The 16,985-nt window shown below is 37.0% G+C and overlaps 1 protein-coding gene across 6 annotated transcripts in view; it reads right to left on the reverse strand.

The window, feature by feature from the left end:
- The window catches only part of C2CD5 (C2 calcium-dependent domain containing 5), a 95,742-nt gene that overhangs the window by 77,407 nt on the left and 1,350 nt on the right, over positions 1–16,985 (reverse strand). For all 6 annotated transcript variants that reach the window (XM_011974759.1, XM_011974760.1, XM_011974757.1 and 3 more), the window contains 2 exons: positions 8,741–8,827; positions 691–862 (listed from right to left, as the gene is read on the reverse strand). In XM_011974759.1, the coding sequence (XP_011830149.1) occupies positions 691–862; positions 8,741–8,827 (259 nt within the window). The remainder of the gene's footprint in view (positions 1–690; positions 863–8,740; positions 8,828–16,985) is intronic.

Genomic DNA, 16,985 nt, shown 5'->3' on the forward strand with positions numbered 1-16,985 from the left:
ATCCCAACTGCCCAGAAGGTCCTGCTTCAGGCAACAAAAAACTTTTAAATAATTTGTAAGCACAAAAATCCGTATTAATCAGTTTGAAAATGTGTTTTAGAAACACAGTATCAACACTAGATCAGTTTTAACTCATGCATTTACTTACCATACTGTACAAATTTAGCAAGCATTATCTCAAATTATGTTGAGAAGCAACAATTTTACTAACAATAATTTACTATTGTTTATTTTTAAAAAGGCATCATCTTAAGATATATATATATACACACATACACACACACATATATGTATATATGGTTTGTTTTTTTTTTTTTTTTGAAACTGTCTCGCTCTTGTTGCACAGAACGTGATCTCGGCTCACCGCAACCTCCGCCTCCCGGGTTCAAGCGATTCTCCTGCCTCAGCCTCCCAAGTAGCTGGGATTACAAGCATGCGCCACCACGCCCAGCTAATTTTGTATTTTTAGTAGAGACGAGGTTTCTCCATGTTGGCCAGGCTGATCTCAAACTCCCGACCTCGGGTGATCCACCCGCCTCGGCCTCCCAAAGTGCTAGGATTACAGGCAAGAGCCACCGCACCTAGCCTAAAGATACTTATTTTAAACCACCAAATATAGCACAAATGTCTTTAAAGACAAGTAAAAAAGATTAAGATTGTTATTTTTAATACTTTCTTATTATTCCTTACCATGTATGGTGTCATAAATTGGAAACCATCCTGAGATGACTGTTGCAGCTTCACTATACAGTAAAGGATCAATATCAATGTACACTTTACCAATGGCATCATTTGCACTGTAAGTATCATGGTCAAGAACTGTGATCTGTAAAGGTTCATCCTGTAAGTCTTCATCATCCACCTAAAAGCATACCTTAAAATTAAATCTCACATAGTTTTTAAATCTTAATTATCACAAATGTACACCTATATCAAACGAAAAGGATGACCATCTGCAAATAAAATCTTACAGATTTCTAAGCACCAAAGTAGAGAAAAGAATTAACACACAAAAAGTTATATCTCCTTTTCCTATACAATATCTCATCTTTCTAAAGAAAAAAAGTTTATCTCTCAGCACAAGAGTGGGATGACTAACAACAAAAAAAGTTATATCTCAATTTTTGTACATATCATTCTGTGTTTTACAACTTTGCCTATGATATACAGCAAAAGTGCCTAAGGAATGTCATATTAGAGTTCATGTAGTATCTATAGAGAGAAGAATGCTAATTGAGTACAATGACACCACAATTTCTAAGGGTGATTTCAGAGAACAAAACCATAAGGAAAACTAACATTATGTGTAAGAAACATTATGTGTAAGAAACTAACATTATGCGTAAGTTATGTGTAGTTACACATAAGTAACATTATGTGTAACAAATTCACAAATTAAGTAAGTTCACAAATTAAGTTCATGATATAAACGTCTACCCTTTCCCCTTTTATTTAGTCATTATCGAGTTATTATCATATGCCAAACACTGGGCCCAACGGAGGGATTTACAATGGAGAACAGTGCAAAACGATTTCTCCCTCACGGAAGACACATTCACTATTTTGGCTGCCACCGTCTGGATATCATGCCATTATCTAATTTGCCAGTCCCCTTCATCCAATAAAGTGGCCAGAAGGGAACGTATTATAGACAGTATTAAGACTGGGACAGAATGCAAAAGGATTATTTTCTCTAATAAGAAAATTACACTTTTAAAATGCAGTCTATGGATGTTCTTTACATCAGACATACCACACTATTAAGATTGAGCCTGCGGTTGGCTACAATCTCTGTATCACTCTTACATATGCTTTGGTCAAGTGATAACTCCACAACCCATATACTTTGGTTGGTTTTTTAAACTTGGATATGAAACATTGTGCCTTTCCCTATCCCCTATTTAATTTCTTGTTAATGTTAAGCTAATAATCCAGCCTCTGAAGATTATTTTAAGAATTAAAGTACATTAAGGAATTACTGATACCATTAGTGTGACAATGTGATACGGTTTTGTTTATTTATAAGGGGTCCTTCTTTATAAGAGGTATATAATTTGGAATTTATAGATGAAATCATACAACATCTCAAATTTGCCTTAAAATATCCCCCCTAGAAGGAAAACTGGGGTGGGCGGGAGTTAAAAAGACAAAACAAGAACAGTAAAATGTAGACAGCTGTTAAAGGTAGGTGAGGTTTAATATACTAATCTACCTTTATGCATGCTTGAAATTTTCCATAATGAAATGTTAAAATAAAATGATCATTTTGAATCCCAACCCATTCCGAATCATCTGTCATCCAATGGCATTCTCTCCAGTACTATTCTGTTATGTATACATTTAATAAAAGAGAAAGAATCATAAAACAAACCACTAACCATTACTCCAAGACATTTCTCCCCATTTCTAACTCCATTAAAAATACTCTCTGTATATACTTATTTAACCACCTGTACATTCACCCCTGAGTATTATCATTTTTTCTCATGGTACACTAAGGTATCCCTTCCCTGACATTAGGGGGCGCTAAACTAACAACTAAGTGACTAAATATAGCTTGTGATACATACATAGATAGCTAATAATATGACTAATATGAATAGGGAAATTCAAGAATTAATTATAATGAAGTAATTAAGAATATTTAGTAGAGTAAATGCAGCCTCTCTGGAATCCCAAAATATTATAAATTAGGACTTTCTGAGAGATGTTTTAAATGTTTAAATTAGCAATATGCACTGCTAAAATACTGCATTTCTTAGCCTCCCTTGCAACTAAATGTGATACAAGCATAAATCATTACACAGAGTTTGGTAGGGAGGGTGCAAACTTGTTAAAGAAGGCTTGCTCATCTGAAAGTGTTATGTTAACTCATCAGCTCCTCCTCCTGGACTCCCCTTCACTCTAGCTCCGTCTGCCAGCCTGGAATACTCATGTGCTCACTGGAACTCCAGGTGCTAAACTGGAGCCAAAAGGACCTTGAATCATTTTAAGAGAAGCCACAGGCTATGTATAGATAATGGAGTCCAAAATGACTGCGTGGAGCAACCATACTACCCTTACACTGCCTAGTACAACATTCCTTTCATGTAAGATAAAAACATCTATTTTGCTTAAGACATTTATTTGAGTGCTATATATATATATATATATATAGATCTCCACACAACTGTATATATATACTGTATATATAAACACAGTTGTGTATATATAGTTGTGTATATATATAACTGTACATATATACACAGTTGTATATATATAGTTGTGTATATATAACTGTATAATACAACTGTATATATATGTATATGTATATACAACTGTATATACACAACTGTATACACTGTATATATATACATACACAACTGTGTATATATATAAACTGTATATATACACAACTGTGTGTGTATATATCTATACAACTGAATATATATATATATAAAAAACTGAATGCAATTAACAACTGATAAACAGGATTTTAAAAAGGGTTTTAAAAGTACTACATAATCAATGTTAACTGTAAACACAAAGTTTTAAATACATTTTTCACAGCATACACATTATTCAGGAAGACTAGTCAAAACAATAACTTACTAAATGTCTTTTTTTTTTTTTAAGACGGAGTCTCACTCTGTCACCCAGGCTGGAGTGCAATGGTGTGATCTTGACTCACTGCAACCTCTGCCTCCCAGGTTCAACCGATTCTCAGGCCTCGGCCTCCCACATAGCTGGGATTACAGATGCGCACCACCACACCTGGCTAATTTTTGTATTTTAGTAGAGACGGGGTTTCACCATGTTGCCCAGGTTGGACTTGAACTCTGGATCTCAGGTGATCCACGTGCCTCGGCTTCCCAAAGTGCCGAGATGAGGCGTGAGCTACTGCACCCAGCCACTAACTTACTAAATTTTAAGGGAACTGCCTGGTAAATCCCTTATTTCAGAAAGTAAGTATATTATTTTTCATACTGTTAAGTAAGTTGCTTGAGTACTCATTAGCTTTAAAAAATATCAGTTTATTACCATCATCATTAAAATGAAATATCACTTTTTTAATATTTCCTAGTATCGTGAAAATTACTCCGACATATGAAGCTTGCCTCCTCCCATCATTTCAATAACAATGTATTTAAAACTATTTGTTTTTAACAATTTCTAGGTTATAGTTGGGGGAAAGGCCATCAAAATAAACTATATAAACATTCCAGTGTTTTGCTTGGGTAATGAAGATAGATGCTGTAATTCTAATTCCATCTGAAATCATAAAAGGAAGGTACTCCAATTATTTTTTGACTCATATATTCCACATCTTTAATAATGTAGTTTAAAATGTCACAATAGACTGAATACATGTGCAACAGGTCTTTCAAAATACATAGTGGCATTTTAGAAACAGCTAAAAGAAAAATCTGTACATAACATAAAAGAAAATGAGAAGAGAATCAAAATATTTCATGATGAAAATATCAACTAAAAATATAAACTTGTAGGACTCTCACATCTGGATTTCAAAACTCACTACAAAGCTATAGTAATCAAAACAGTATGGTAATAGTATAAAGACAGACATATAGACCAATGAAATGGAATTGAGAGTCCAGAAATAAATCCTCACATCTATGTCCAACTGATTTTTTTTTTAACTCGCCTCAAAGGTAAAGTCCTAAAAAATTTACTGACCTCCAGTTCAATGTTCTAGCAGATAACATGGAAGTCCAGTTTAAAAGAGGAGGAGTTTACAGAAACCAGGAATTATCTTCCTTAGAGAGATCCATCTGCTTGAAAACCTTTCGGTGAAAGCTACTGGGAGGTTAAGAATAACAGTTTCTATAACTGAGTCTTTTTGGTAGAAGACTGAGACACAGCCAAGCTACTCCGATGAGGTAGTAATTTTGAGAAACACAGTTATATTCCACAGAGATAATAAATAAAAGCTGTCACTGCCCATAAATGCTCTGAGTCTATAGATGAGGTACACCTTTCTTATACAAACTGAGATTAAGTTTGGTAACAAAATCTTTTCAAACTGCAGCTCTATTTTTTCAGCACACCTATGCCACTCGGACTAACTAAACTATACATTAATGAAAGAACAGAAAATATACCCCAAAATGCTAATATTCAAACCCACTTTCTGCCAAACACCGAATGCCTATCCAAAATGCTGAGTGATTTAAAAATATTATTCCTGGGCCATGCACAGTGGCTCACGCCCGTAATCCCAGCACTTTGGGAGGTCGAGGCAGGTGCATCACCTGAGGTCGTGAGTTTGAGAACAGCCTGACCAACATGGAGAAACCCCGTCTCTACTAAAAATACAAAATTAGCAGGATGTGGTGGCACATGAGTGTTAATTCCAGCTACTCGAGAGGCTGAGGAAAGAGAATCGCTTGAACCCGGGAGGCAGAGGTTGCAGTGAGCCAGGATCGTACCACTGCCATCCAGCCTGGGCAACAAGAGGGAAATCCCATCTCAAAAACAAAAACAAAACAAAAATATATATATACATATATATACACACACATACACATACACAAAAGTCTCTTTTTTTTGACTAGTGCAACTCATATTAACATACAACATGCTTCATAGCCACCTCTATACTACTCTGGAAAGGATTCACATTTGAAAAAAACAGAGGCTCCAAATGGTAAGGCTGTCTGAGGTCATCTGCAAATTAGCAGGTACCAGAAATAGAATGTGTTTTCTCTTAATCCAGACCTTTAAGCTTTTCCAATAGAGGGCTGCTACTCAGTATCCCAACCACTACTGAATGTGCCTTCCAACACTAAAAGAGAGATCACGGTCCTAATATAAACCATAAGCAAAGCAGTGCCTAAACATCCTAGTGTTATTTCTTCCATCTTCAGGTATGTGTTTGGCAGGTTCCCCAGCATGATCAAAGCGTCTTTCAAGCAACCCAATACTTTTCTTCCCTTGTTCTCTTTCACTGAAGAATGACACCTTACCCCGCAAGAGCTAAACTTTACCCAGGCTCCATAATGGTTATGAAAGAGGCCTCAGAAAAGGCACAGCAGCCACAGTGCTGCCCAATATAAGGGCTGGCATGAAATAGCAGGGAGGAAAAACCAAACTGGTCCTCACAAGGTTCTTAAGTAGTCCAAAGAAAATTCCAAAGAAGAAAATTTCTCTTGCAGCTGAAAGGTGAAGGAAGTGGTTATCAGAGAAATGGGCAATATGTGTAGCAAATATTTACTGAGAGCCTATTACATGCTCTTCTGGGGGTTGAGGATATAGTAGTGAAGAAGAATTAAAAAAGCAAGGAAAACACTGCTGGCACAGGGAACAATAACTGACAAGGATGTTTAATTTGGGAAGGGGAGTGGGTAGAAAGGGAGAATGTAAGATGGAGGTGTGGTGACCTGGTAATAGCTTTGGAGTCAGGCCGACTTTGGTCTGAATCCTTACTCTACCACTTAGCTAGCTCTGGGTTGGACTTCTGAGTCATCTTAAAATAAAAGGTGCCAGCCGGGCGTGGTGGCTCACACCTGTAAACCCAGCGCTTTGGGGAGCCGAGGCAGGTGGATCACGAGGTCAGGAGATCGAGACCATCCTGGCTAGCACAGTGAAACCCTGTCTCTACTAAAAAACACAAAAACTTAGCTGGGCGTGGTGGTGGGTGCCTGTAGTCCCAGCTACTCGGGAGGCTGAGGCAGGAGAATGGCGTGAATCCGGAAGGCAGAGTTTGCAGTGAGCCAAGATCACGCCACTGCACTCCAGCCTGGGTGACAGGGTGAGACTCCATCTCAAAAATAAATAAGTAAATAAAGGTGCCTTCACGGCATTGTGAGAACTGAATGAGGTTAACACATGTAAAGCACTTCACCAGTGCCTGGGCTATAATAAGCAGTCTGTAAGTGAGAATTGTATCTCCTTTTGTATGTCGCCTTGTTGATCCCAAAGCCTAGTAAAGTCCCTATAATCTCTTGGAGGATTGGGGCATGCCGACAGACCAAATCAATGCATGAAAAAATAAACAGATACAGCGAGAAAGAGAGCAGAAACTGCAGGGAGGTGGCTGGGTGCAACACAAAACAGACATGCTAACAGTAACACAATGGACTTCTTAAGAAGAGCACAAGAGGAAAACATGAGTGATAGGGACCTCTACATTCAAGTGTCTCAAGGAAGGAAGCACAAGTGGGAAGATGGGAGGAATGAAAAGAAACCTGGGTGAGGAGATGGGAGGCTCCCCTTTTGGAGAAATCCCCTCAGATCACCAGGCCATGAGCCATTTGAACATAACCACCTCCTGTCTCTGTGTGGACTACCAATCAATGGGGAAAGAACAGTCTCTTCAACAAATGTGCCCAAACAACTGAATTTCTACATGTATGAATTTCGACATACATGAATGAAGCTGGGGCCAGGCGTAGTGGCTAACACCTGTAATCCTAGTACTTTGGGAGGCCAAGGCAGGCAGATCACTTGAGGTCAGGAGTTCGAGACCAGCCGGGCCAAAAGGGTGAAACGCCATCTCCACTAAAAATACAAAAAAATTAGCCAGGCATGATGGCACATGCCTGTAATTCCAGCTACTAGGGAGGCTAAGGCAGGAGAATCACCCGAACCTAGCAGGCGGAGGTTGCAGTGAGCCAAGATCACGCCACTACACTCCAGCCTGGGCAACAGAGTAAGACTCTGTCTTTAAAAAAAAAGGAATGAAGCTGGCCTCTTACCTAACACCATTATAAAAAGTAACTCCAAATGAATCCATTACCTATACATAAAAACTAAAACCATAAAACTCTTACAAAAACCATAGGGGTAATCTTCATGACCTTAGAGTTGACAATGGATTCTTTCATTTCACACCAAAACAAAAATAAATATATTGGACTTCATCAAAATTAAAAACTTCTGTGCATCAAAGAAAATTATCAAGAAAGTAAAAAGACAACCTACTGAATGAGTGAAAATATTTGCAAATTATATATCTGATAATAAGTTAATATTCAGAATACATAAAGAACTTTTACAACTCAACAACAAAAATAACTCAATTAGAAAATAAAATGTGGCATACATATACGATGGGATATTATTCAGCCATAAGAAGGAATAAAATTCTGATACATGTTACAGTGTGGATGAACCCTGAAAACATTATGCTGAGTAAAAGAAAGCAGATACAACAGGACAAGTATTATATGATTCCATTTATATGAAATATCTAGCATAAGCAAATTCAAAGAAACAGAAAGTAGATTAGAGGTTACCAGAGTCTAGGGAGAGGAGAGAATGGGAAGTTATTGGTTAGTGGGTACACAATTTCAATTTAGGGTAAAGAAAAAGTTCTGGAAATAGTGGTGATGGTAGCAAACCACTGTGAATGTAATTAATGCTACCAAACTGTACACTTACAAATGATTTAAATGGCAATATTCACAATATATAGTACTGCAATTTTAAAAAATTTATTTTAATCCATATATTATTCTTAAGTCATTTTTGGTATATGCTAAAATTTAGAGAAAACTACAATAATAATAATAATATAATACATTTGAGGACTTCTTTTGTTCATGTGTTATCATATACTATATTTTCTTAAATGTAATATAACATTTTTATACTCAATATTCCTAGGTAAGCAGAAAAGAAAATATTTTTATGATGTAGAAATACTACTATGCCTGAAATAAAAGGTTCTCATTATTCCTGAGGGAAAAGATTCACCTCAAAAAAATACACTAAAAAATGTTGACATTTAAAAACTTACCTCAAATTTAAACCACTCCGAGTTCCACTGAGGGTTGAGTGACTTAAGGTACACATCTGTTTTAAAGGTGGTATTACCAAATTTTACCTAAAAATGAATAAGAAATTATTCACATATAAATATCAAAAATGTGAATAAAAGTAAATATTAATGTCAGCCAACCAATAGAAGGATTAACCATAAAGGCGACAAAAGACTATTATCCTCTGAGACAAAGGGAAGAAAGTACAGATGGATCCAGGTAAGCTTGTAGACTATACCCACAACAAGGGATTACCCACTGTTCTGCTTGACCAGCTCCACACATCACAAAGAACTAACTTCCCCCATTTCTAAAGAGCACGTACAGAGCAATAAAAGATCAACAACCCAATAGAAAAAATAGGCAAAGGATATGATCAGACAAGTCACAGAAATGGAAATACAGCTGTCTTTAACCACATCAAAAGATGATCAACCTCATTCACACTAAGAAATACAAACTAAAATATTTTTACTTATCAGGCTGGCAAAGATCAAAAGGTTTGAACACAGAATTCGTGAGGTACTGTCATACTTTGCTGGTAGGAGTGTAGAAAAATCTCTACAGAGAACAACTTGACAACATATACCAAAATTTTAAATGCCTTAAATCCCTTTTAAGCTAGCAATTCTATTTCTTAGAATTTATCCCACAGAGGTACACAATGGCATATACCAGCAGCATTACTGTAGCAAAAGCTTGGAAACAAGCTAAATATCTATTAATATGGAACTAACTAAATTTATGGTAAAGCAACACAATGTAGCACTAAACAGAATAAAGCAGTTCTCCATGCACTGATAAGGAACAACTTCCAAGATACACCTTTCTACTGCAGATATATGGCATTCTTCAGCAAAAAAAAAAAAAAAAAAAAATTATATATAATAAGTATATGTCTATATATGTGCACAATATTTCTAGAAGTATATACAAGAAATAGTAACAGTGGTCACTAGAAAGAGCAGAGGAAAGGCTGGGAGAGAGAAGCTGACTCATTTTGTACCTTTTGAATTTTGAACCATGCATGATACTACCTATTTTAAATGCATTATTTTAAAATTAAAAAACAGCAAAAATTAAAATTCAAATGGCAATAACTTTATGTTCATTCAAATTGCAGAATCCTAGATTTGCTTCCAGGAATTTTAACCTACAGAAGTACTTTCACATAAGCCCCCCTCCTCCCCACCAAAAATATAGTCATTCAGCAGGAAAGTGACTGAATAAATCATGTGCCCTTATAAAGAATGGAGTCGATTATACATACTGTCATGAGAAGATATTAATTACACAATAACTGAAAAAACAAGTAGCAGAATATATAAAGTAGGATTATATTTGTTTCTAAAAATGCAATATAGATATACAAGTATTTTTTTAAGGGGATGAAGAAAAGATTAACATAAACCAAAGAACTGACAGCAATTATCTCTGTAGAAGGGACTGATCGGGTGTAGGGAATAGAGTACAGTGTTGTAAGAAGAAAGTAAGGGGTTTTCAAGTTATATTTGAGTGTTTGAATCTTTTTTAATGGGGAGCATTCAAGTATTACTTGCATAATTTTTAAAATCACAACAATAAAGAAATGAAACTTAATAAGGAAAAACTTAGGGAGAATAGAGGTTCTTGCTTAATTACTAATTTAATTTTCATTCCATTTCAATATTCAAGGCATGATGGAAATACTTACTGTCTAATTTATCTAAAGTTGCTTTATATGAAGTAAAATACTGTTAGGATTTATAAAAACATTCAAAATCATTCAAAAGCCAAATATACTTAAGGGTTTTGGCTCAACTGCCAAAAGTAGCACATGATTTTTTAAGTGACAAATTTAAAGCACTCTACAGTTTTGTCCCACTATAACAGTTTTGCTATACTGTGCCTTTTTGTTGTTGTGCAACTGTTCATTCTAAATAAAGATCTGATAGCCCACAAACTGCATTAAACAAACAAAAAAGACTTTAGAAAAAAGGAAAAGGCATCAGCCAGGCAGGGTGGTGCGTGCCTGCAGTCCCAGCTACTCAGGAAGCTAAGGCAAGAGGACTGCTTGAAGTCAGGAGTTCAAGGCGGCTGCATTCAGGCCTGAGTGACAGAGCAAGACCCAGTCTCTCAAACAAGTAAATAAAGGACAAGAAACAAAAAGAAAAAGGCTGGAGTGTGTATTTTGCCAACATTGGATGATTTTCATTCTAGCACAGGAGAATCTCGGTTCACTTAGTCTTATTTAATTAAAAGGACATTTTATTACTCAGCAATTAAATGAATGCCTTATAACTTTGTTAAGGAACATCAGGGATTTTAATGGAGATCTTCCCCAGTAAAGTAAAGCATTCTCTTTACCTACTCATTAGCTAAATTACCTTGAGAAAGTTATTAATCTGTTATTTAAATTGGCTTCTTCCTCTGAAAAGTGGGATTGTTAAGTGAGCATTACATGATATAACACATGTAGAGACCTAGCAAAATGTATGTACGCAGGAAATATTCATTAAATATTTATTTTCCTCTCCCTGTTCCCTCAAAGGTTCCTAGAAAAACACAAGATGACAATGCAGTTTGGCCAAACAATTGGTAACACACGTTAATATTGAGATATATTTCCATTAATACTTCCCTTATACAGAACCCCATCTCACTCTAGAGATTCCTGCAAGACTAATCATCTTTAAGTATTACTTGGTCTTCGCTGGGTCCCTACACTCCTGACATCATATATAGTGGAAATTCTCTCAATCAATGCAACCAGGACCAATACTTGATCAGTTAATCAAATAACTTGGTTAAATTAGAGGATCACTAAAAATAATACAAACTGTAAACATTTTAAGATAAAACATATAAACAAACATTCATTCCTGTCTTTTAATTTAAGGCTAAGACTTTTTCTTTGCGTAAAAGTCAACCGTTTAGTCATCTTTTTTGCATAAGCCACAGTCATCTCTGATTTCCAGTTTGGGAAATAAAATACTTTAAAAAGCATGAACAAAGAATACTCTATTTTTTACAATCTTTTCTCCACCTAATTCAAGAGTAATTTTTAGTGACCATTTTCATGTCTTTACATTCACTAATCCTCTATTTTTAACAATCTTTTCTCCACCTAATTCAAGAGCAATTTTTAGTGACCATTTCCATGTCTTTACATTCACTGATTTATATAAGCTTTAAATAAAATATAGTAACAAATACAGTTGACATAAGCAGATTTGGGAATAAACACAACTGCCTCTTGGTAAAGTATATCAGCCAACTGATGGGAAACTCCAGGCACACTAGAGTAGTCTTACCCGGAGGAGTATTTATGAATACGCTTTATGGAAGGAATGCAGAGCACTGAGGATTGCAATGAGTCAGTTAATGGAAGTTGTTAAGAGAGCTTCAACTGTATAGACTTCTCCTCCTAATTTTTGGACTATTCAGTAATCTGTATCCCCCTTTCCTAGCCAGATTTATTTCCCACTTCTGTTCAACAAGAATCCTCCTTCCGATTACATATGAATGAAATTCATTCAATTGAAATACATTCAATTACATCGATACATACCCTATTTCTTCTTTTGCTTTTATCAAGTTTGTGCTAGTCACCTGAAAATTTTTTCTTCCTTTTTCTCTCTGCCTTTGGAAATTTTACCATCCTCCAGGCCCAGGATAAAGGTTTCTCATGACTAGCCCACACTTCATTATCTCCCTCTTCTATGAACTTAGTCTATATCAAGCATTTTTCCCTTTATCATATTGTAATCTTTCATTATCCCCCTTTTCCTGCATTAATTTTTCCCCTTTCTACGGGATTATTCCTATTAGCACACAAATAGTTTCTGCATCTTTTCATTTATTTTTTAAGTACTAAAACTACTTCTTAAATACCACACTATTTCTCCTTCCCCCTTCATAGCCATACACCTTGAAACAGTTGCCTATTCATGCTCTTTCTACTTCCTCACTTCCCATGTACTTTAATTCTCTTTAAATCACTACAGGATGGGATTCCATTCTCATCATGCCTCTTGTCACACCCCCATGTTGTCCAATCCAATAATTTTTCTGTCTTCTTACTTGACCCCAGTAACATCTGACAGTTGAGCTTCCTCTTTAAAGAAACTTCCTCTTTTGCGTTCTAAGACATTATGTTCCCCATTTTTCTCCCACCCACTGGCTCACAATCTCAGTTTCCTTCCCCTAGTCCTCCTCCTCTAATAAACCTCTTAATAACAAGTTTTTTCAAGGATTCATCCTGTTTCTCTCCCTTCCCCTAAGTCACGGGTTTGCAAAAAGACAGAACCAACTCCTAAAGAAGCTTTAGAAATTTCTAGCAGTGTTTTTGTGGAAAATAGTAATTGCATTAAGTGAAGAAGGGCCAGAAATGCTAGGTATCCTTCAATGCAAGTGAGTTCCCAACAATGAAGACTTTTACCATGTCATGATTTTCAAATGTCCCACTAGACAATCACATGGGTAAGAAACCTACCTAGAAGGCCGGGTGCGGTGGCCCATGCCTGTAATCCCCGCACTTTGGGAGGCCAAGGCGGGTAGATCACCTGAGGTCAGGTGTTCAAGACCAGTCTGTCCAACATGGTGAAACCCTGCCTCTACAAAAATACAAAAAATTAGCCAGGCATGGTGGTGTACCGGTAGTCCTAGCTACTCAGGAGGCTGAGGCAGGAAGATCGCTTGAACCTGGGAGGCGGAGGTTACAGTGAGCTGAGACAGCGCCATTGCATTCCGACCTGGACAACAAGAGCAAAGTTCTGTCTCAAAAAAAAAAAAAAAAGAAAGAAAGAAAAAAAAAACCTACCTAGAACCTCAGTTTTACAGATAAAAGTATTACAATCGGGTTTCAGTGTACATAATTGTCAAGAACTACAACCATCATGTAAATCAAGAGGCAACTCTGCTTTTTCCCATGAGTTGACTATTTTGAAAAATCAGATAACCAATGGCAATGAAGATCTGAGATGCCAAAACTACACAACTGTCTCGCTCTGTTTGAGAAGCAGTTATATTCACGTGATTTTCACATAGGCGCTGCACTGCCTATTCCGTGTCCCAGCTTTATTTTCTCCATATGGGGCATTTCTCAACATCCAGCATACTATATCTTTTATTTACTTACCTTATTTGTGAACTCTCTCCTCCCACTAAAATGTAAGTTCCATGACTCAAGTTTTTATAATTTATTGCTATAGCCCCAGTATCCAGTACAGTGTCTAATACATACAAAGGTCAAATAAATATTCATTGATCCAGTATACTATATTTTTTACTTAATTACCTTATTTATGAACTCTCTTCTCCCACTAAAATGTAAGTTCCATGACTGAAGTTCTTTTAAATTTACTGCCATAGCCCCAGCATCCAGTAGTGTCTAATACATACAAAGGCTGAATAAATATTCATTGATTCATCTGATTACCTCATGTTTTCTATTATGGTCATGAAAAAGTACTTCCATATTAACATAATAACAACAGGCCGGGCACGGTGGCTCACACTTGTAATCCCAGAACTTTGGGAGACCCAGGCAGGTGGATCATCTGAGGTCAGGAGTTTGAGACCAGCCTGGCCAACATGGCAAAACCCCGTCTCTACTAAAAAATACAAAAATTAGCAGGGCGTGGTGGCGAGCGCCTGTAATCCCAGCTACTCTGGAGGCTGAGACAGGAGAATCACTTGAACTCAGGAGACGGAGGCTGCAGTGAGCCAAGATCACACCACTGCACTCCAGCCTGGGTGAAAGAGCAAGACTGTCTCAAAAAAAATAATGTTGATAACAACAACAACAACTTCTATTTCTCTGTCATAGTTAGACCATGGTACTGGTTTGTTTTTAATTGTAAGAATACACAGGATATATTAACTAAAAAGTATCACGCCAGGATAGAAAGGGTAAAATACGGGCTATCTAAAGGGAGTCCTGGGTCTCACAGGACTTGAGAAACACTGGCTCGTGTCCTCATTTTTACTCAGACCTTTTTTTTTTTTTTTGAATGCCACAGTCATAAATCACTTCCTTAACATCTCCAATTAAAGGCCCTACAGACATCACAAACCTAACATGCTGAAATGGAAAATGATCCACCTCAATCTTTACCATCTCCATGGAGTTTCAGAAAACCCAATACTTCAGAAAGCTAGGAGTCATCTTTTAATCTATCTTCAAAATACACCTGGAATTCATCCACTTGTCTGCATTATCAAATCCATCACCTTGGCCCATATCACCTGTTATTTGAACTATTACAGAATCTCCTAACTGCCTGATTTCTACTCTTTCCCCTTCAATCCATTCTCCATATAACAACAGTGCTCATCTTAACAAGGGCTTTTCAAAGAATTTAGGGTAAAATTCAAACTGTTAATCATGGCCTTAGTCCTTGCAAGACTGGCTCTTTGATTAACTCTCCAACTTTATCTTACACTACTCTTCCCTTCACTGACTATGTGACAGCCACAGGCATCTTCCTTCACTTCCTAAAACACACCAAATCTCGACATGAGATATCCGGGTTACCTTCTGTCCACCCACTCCCCTACACACACAAATATGCTCCCTCAGCAGCAGGCTCCTTCTCATCCAGCAGATCCTGGGTTTGACAAACACTTTTCTCAGGGACCTCCCCTGATAACTCAACCTAAAGTAGGTGTTCCCTGTTGTTCTCTTTCTATTGTTCTCTTTCATGGCACCCATCCCAATTTGTAACTATATATTTAATAATTTATTTACCTTTTTATTTAAATAATTTTAAATAAATTTAAAATTTATTTACCTTATTTACCTTTAAATTTATCTGTCTCTCCTACTAAAATATAAGCTGCATTAAGAGCAGGAACCAAGTCTGTCTTACTCACCATGTTTATCCATTAGCTAGACCAGTGACTAGCCCAGAGCCTGGCAAACAGCCGACACTCAATTTGTTCAAAGAAGGAAGTAGTAAGTAACCTGTGAATCAGCCCCTTCATCACCAGCAAAATCCACGTAACTATCAAGGCCTGACAATTTTAACCTAAGAAATGTCCCACAAATCTTCCTGTTCAAATCCATTCCTATGCACATTCCCACATATTACCTGGATAATTTTACCACCTTCTTAACTGATCTCCCTGCCTCACTTCCCATCTGTCTAGTCCATCAATAGCATCCCCATTCAGGCCATCCTATAAAGAAACAAACTAATACAAACATGATCTTATTTTATTTCTGCTTTAAAAACTCCCCTGGCCAGGTGTGGTGGCTCAGGTCCATAATCCCAGCACTTTGGGAGGCTGAAGCGGGAGAGGCAGGAGGATGGCTTGAGGCCGGGAGTTGGAGGCTGCAGTGAGCTGCATTCCAGCCTGGGCAACAGAATAAAACTTGTCTTTAAAAAAGAAAGAAAGAAAAAAAAAAAAGCTTCCTTGTCTCTCCTTATAAATACTACAGAAAAGGAGGTTTTCATAGAAAATAGGGCTTTCCAGCCTCATCCTTAACAAGCTCCACTACCCACATATCTCATACCCTTTCCTCCAGACACATACCAAACTAAGGCAGTTTCCTGAACTTACTATATATCCCATCCTATGCCTGCCTTTGATGTTCCCTTTGCCCGGTAAAATCCTGGGTGTCCTTCAAGGCCCATTTCAAATGTCACTTTCACAGCAAGCCTTCCTCAACCTTCAGAGACAATTGTTTCCATATTCTAATACAATACTCATCACTTTGTCTGGTGAGGCTGTATTAGCAGAGCGGTTAAGAGAACAAACTGTCAGGCTATGGAGGTTTGCAAGCTATGTAACCTTAAGCAAATTATTTACCCTTCCTGGGCCTCAGTTACCTCAACCGTAACATGGGACAATAACAATACTCCTATAGTAGGACTGTTGTGAAAACTAAGAATTTAAAAGTACTTAGCACAGATCAGGCAATTACTAAATTCAACACGTTACCTATTAATTATTAAATAGGCTGTGTGGGTCGATGTCTGAACTACCGGAAAGCAAACACTATGCTTCAGTTATTTGTGGATTCCTATTACCTAACATCTGGCACAACAGCACTCAAAAACTTTCTCCAATGAAGTGATTAAGAATCACCATGACAATGAGGAGGGGCAGTGAACTGCAATTATTAGGTTAGAGAACACTTAGGAAACATCAGGAATATTGAGATGAAATCGGGCTATATATTATGATATATCTATCCATCAACTCTAAGCACTAATAGCCCAAATGATTACTGCTCTA

This window comes from Mandrillus leucophaeus, unplaced genomic scaffold (assembly GCF_000951045.1).
Source record: "Mandrillus leucophaeus isolate KB7577 unplaced genomic scaffold, Mleu.le_1.0 Scaffold1486, whole genome shotgun sequence".
In the NCBI taxonomy this organism is placed as follows: Eukaryota; Metazoa; Chordata; class Mammalia; order Primates; family Cercopithecidae; genus Mandrillus; species Mandrillus leucophaeus.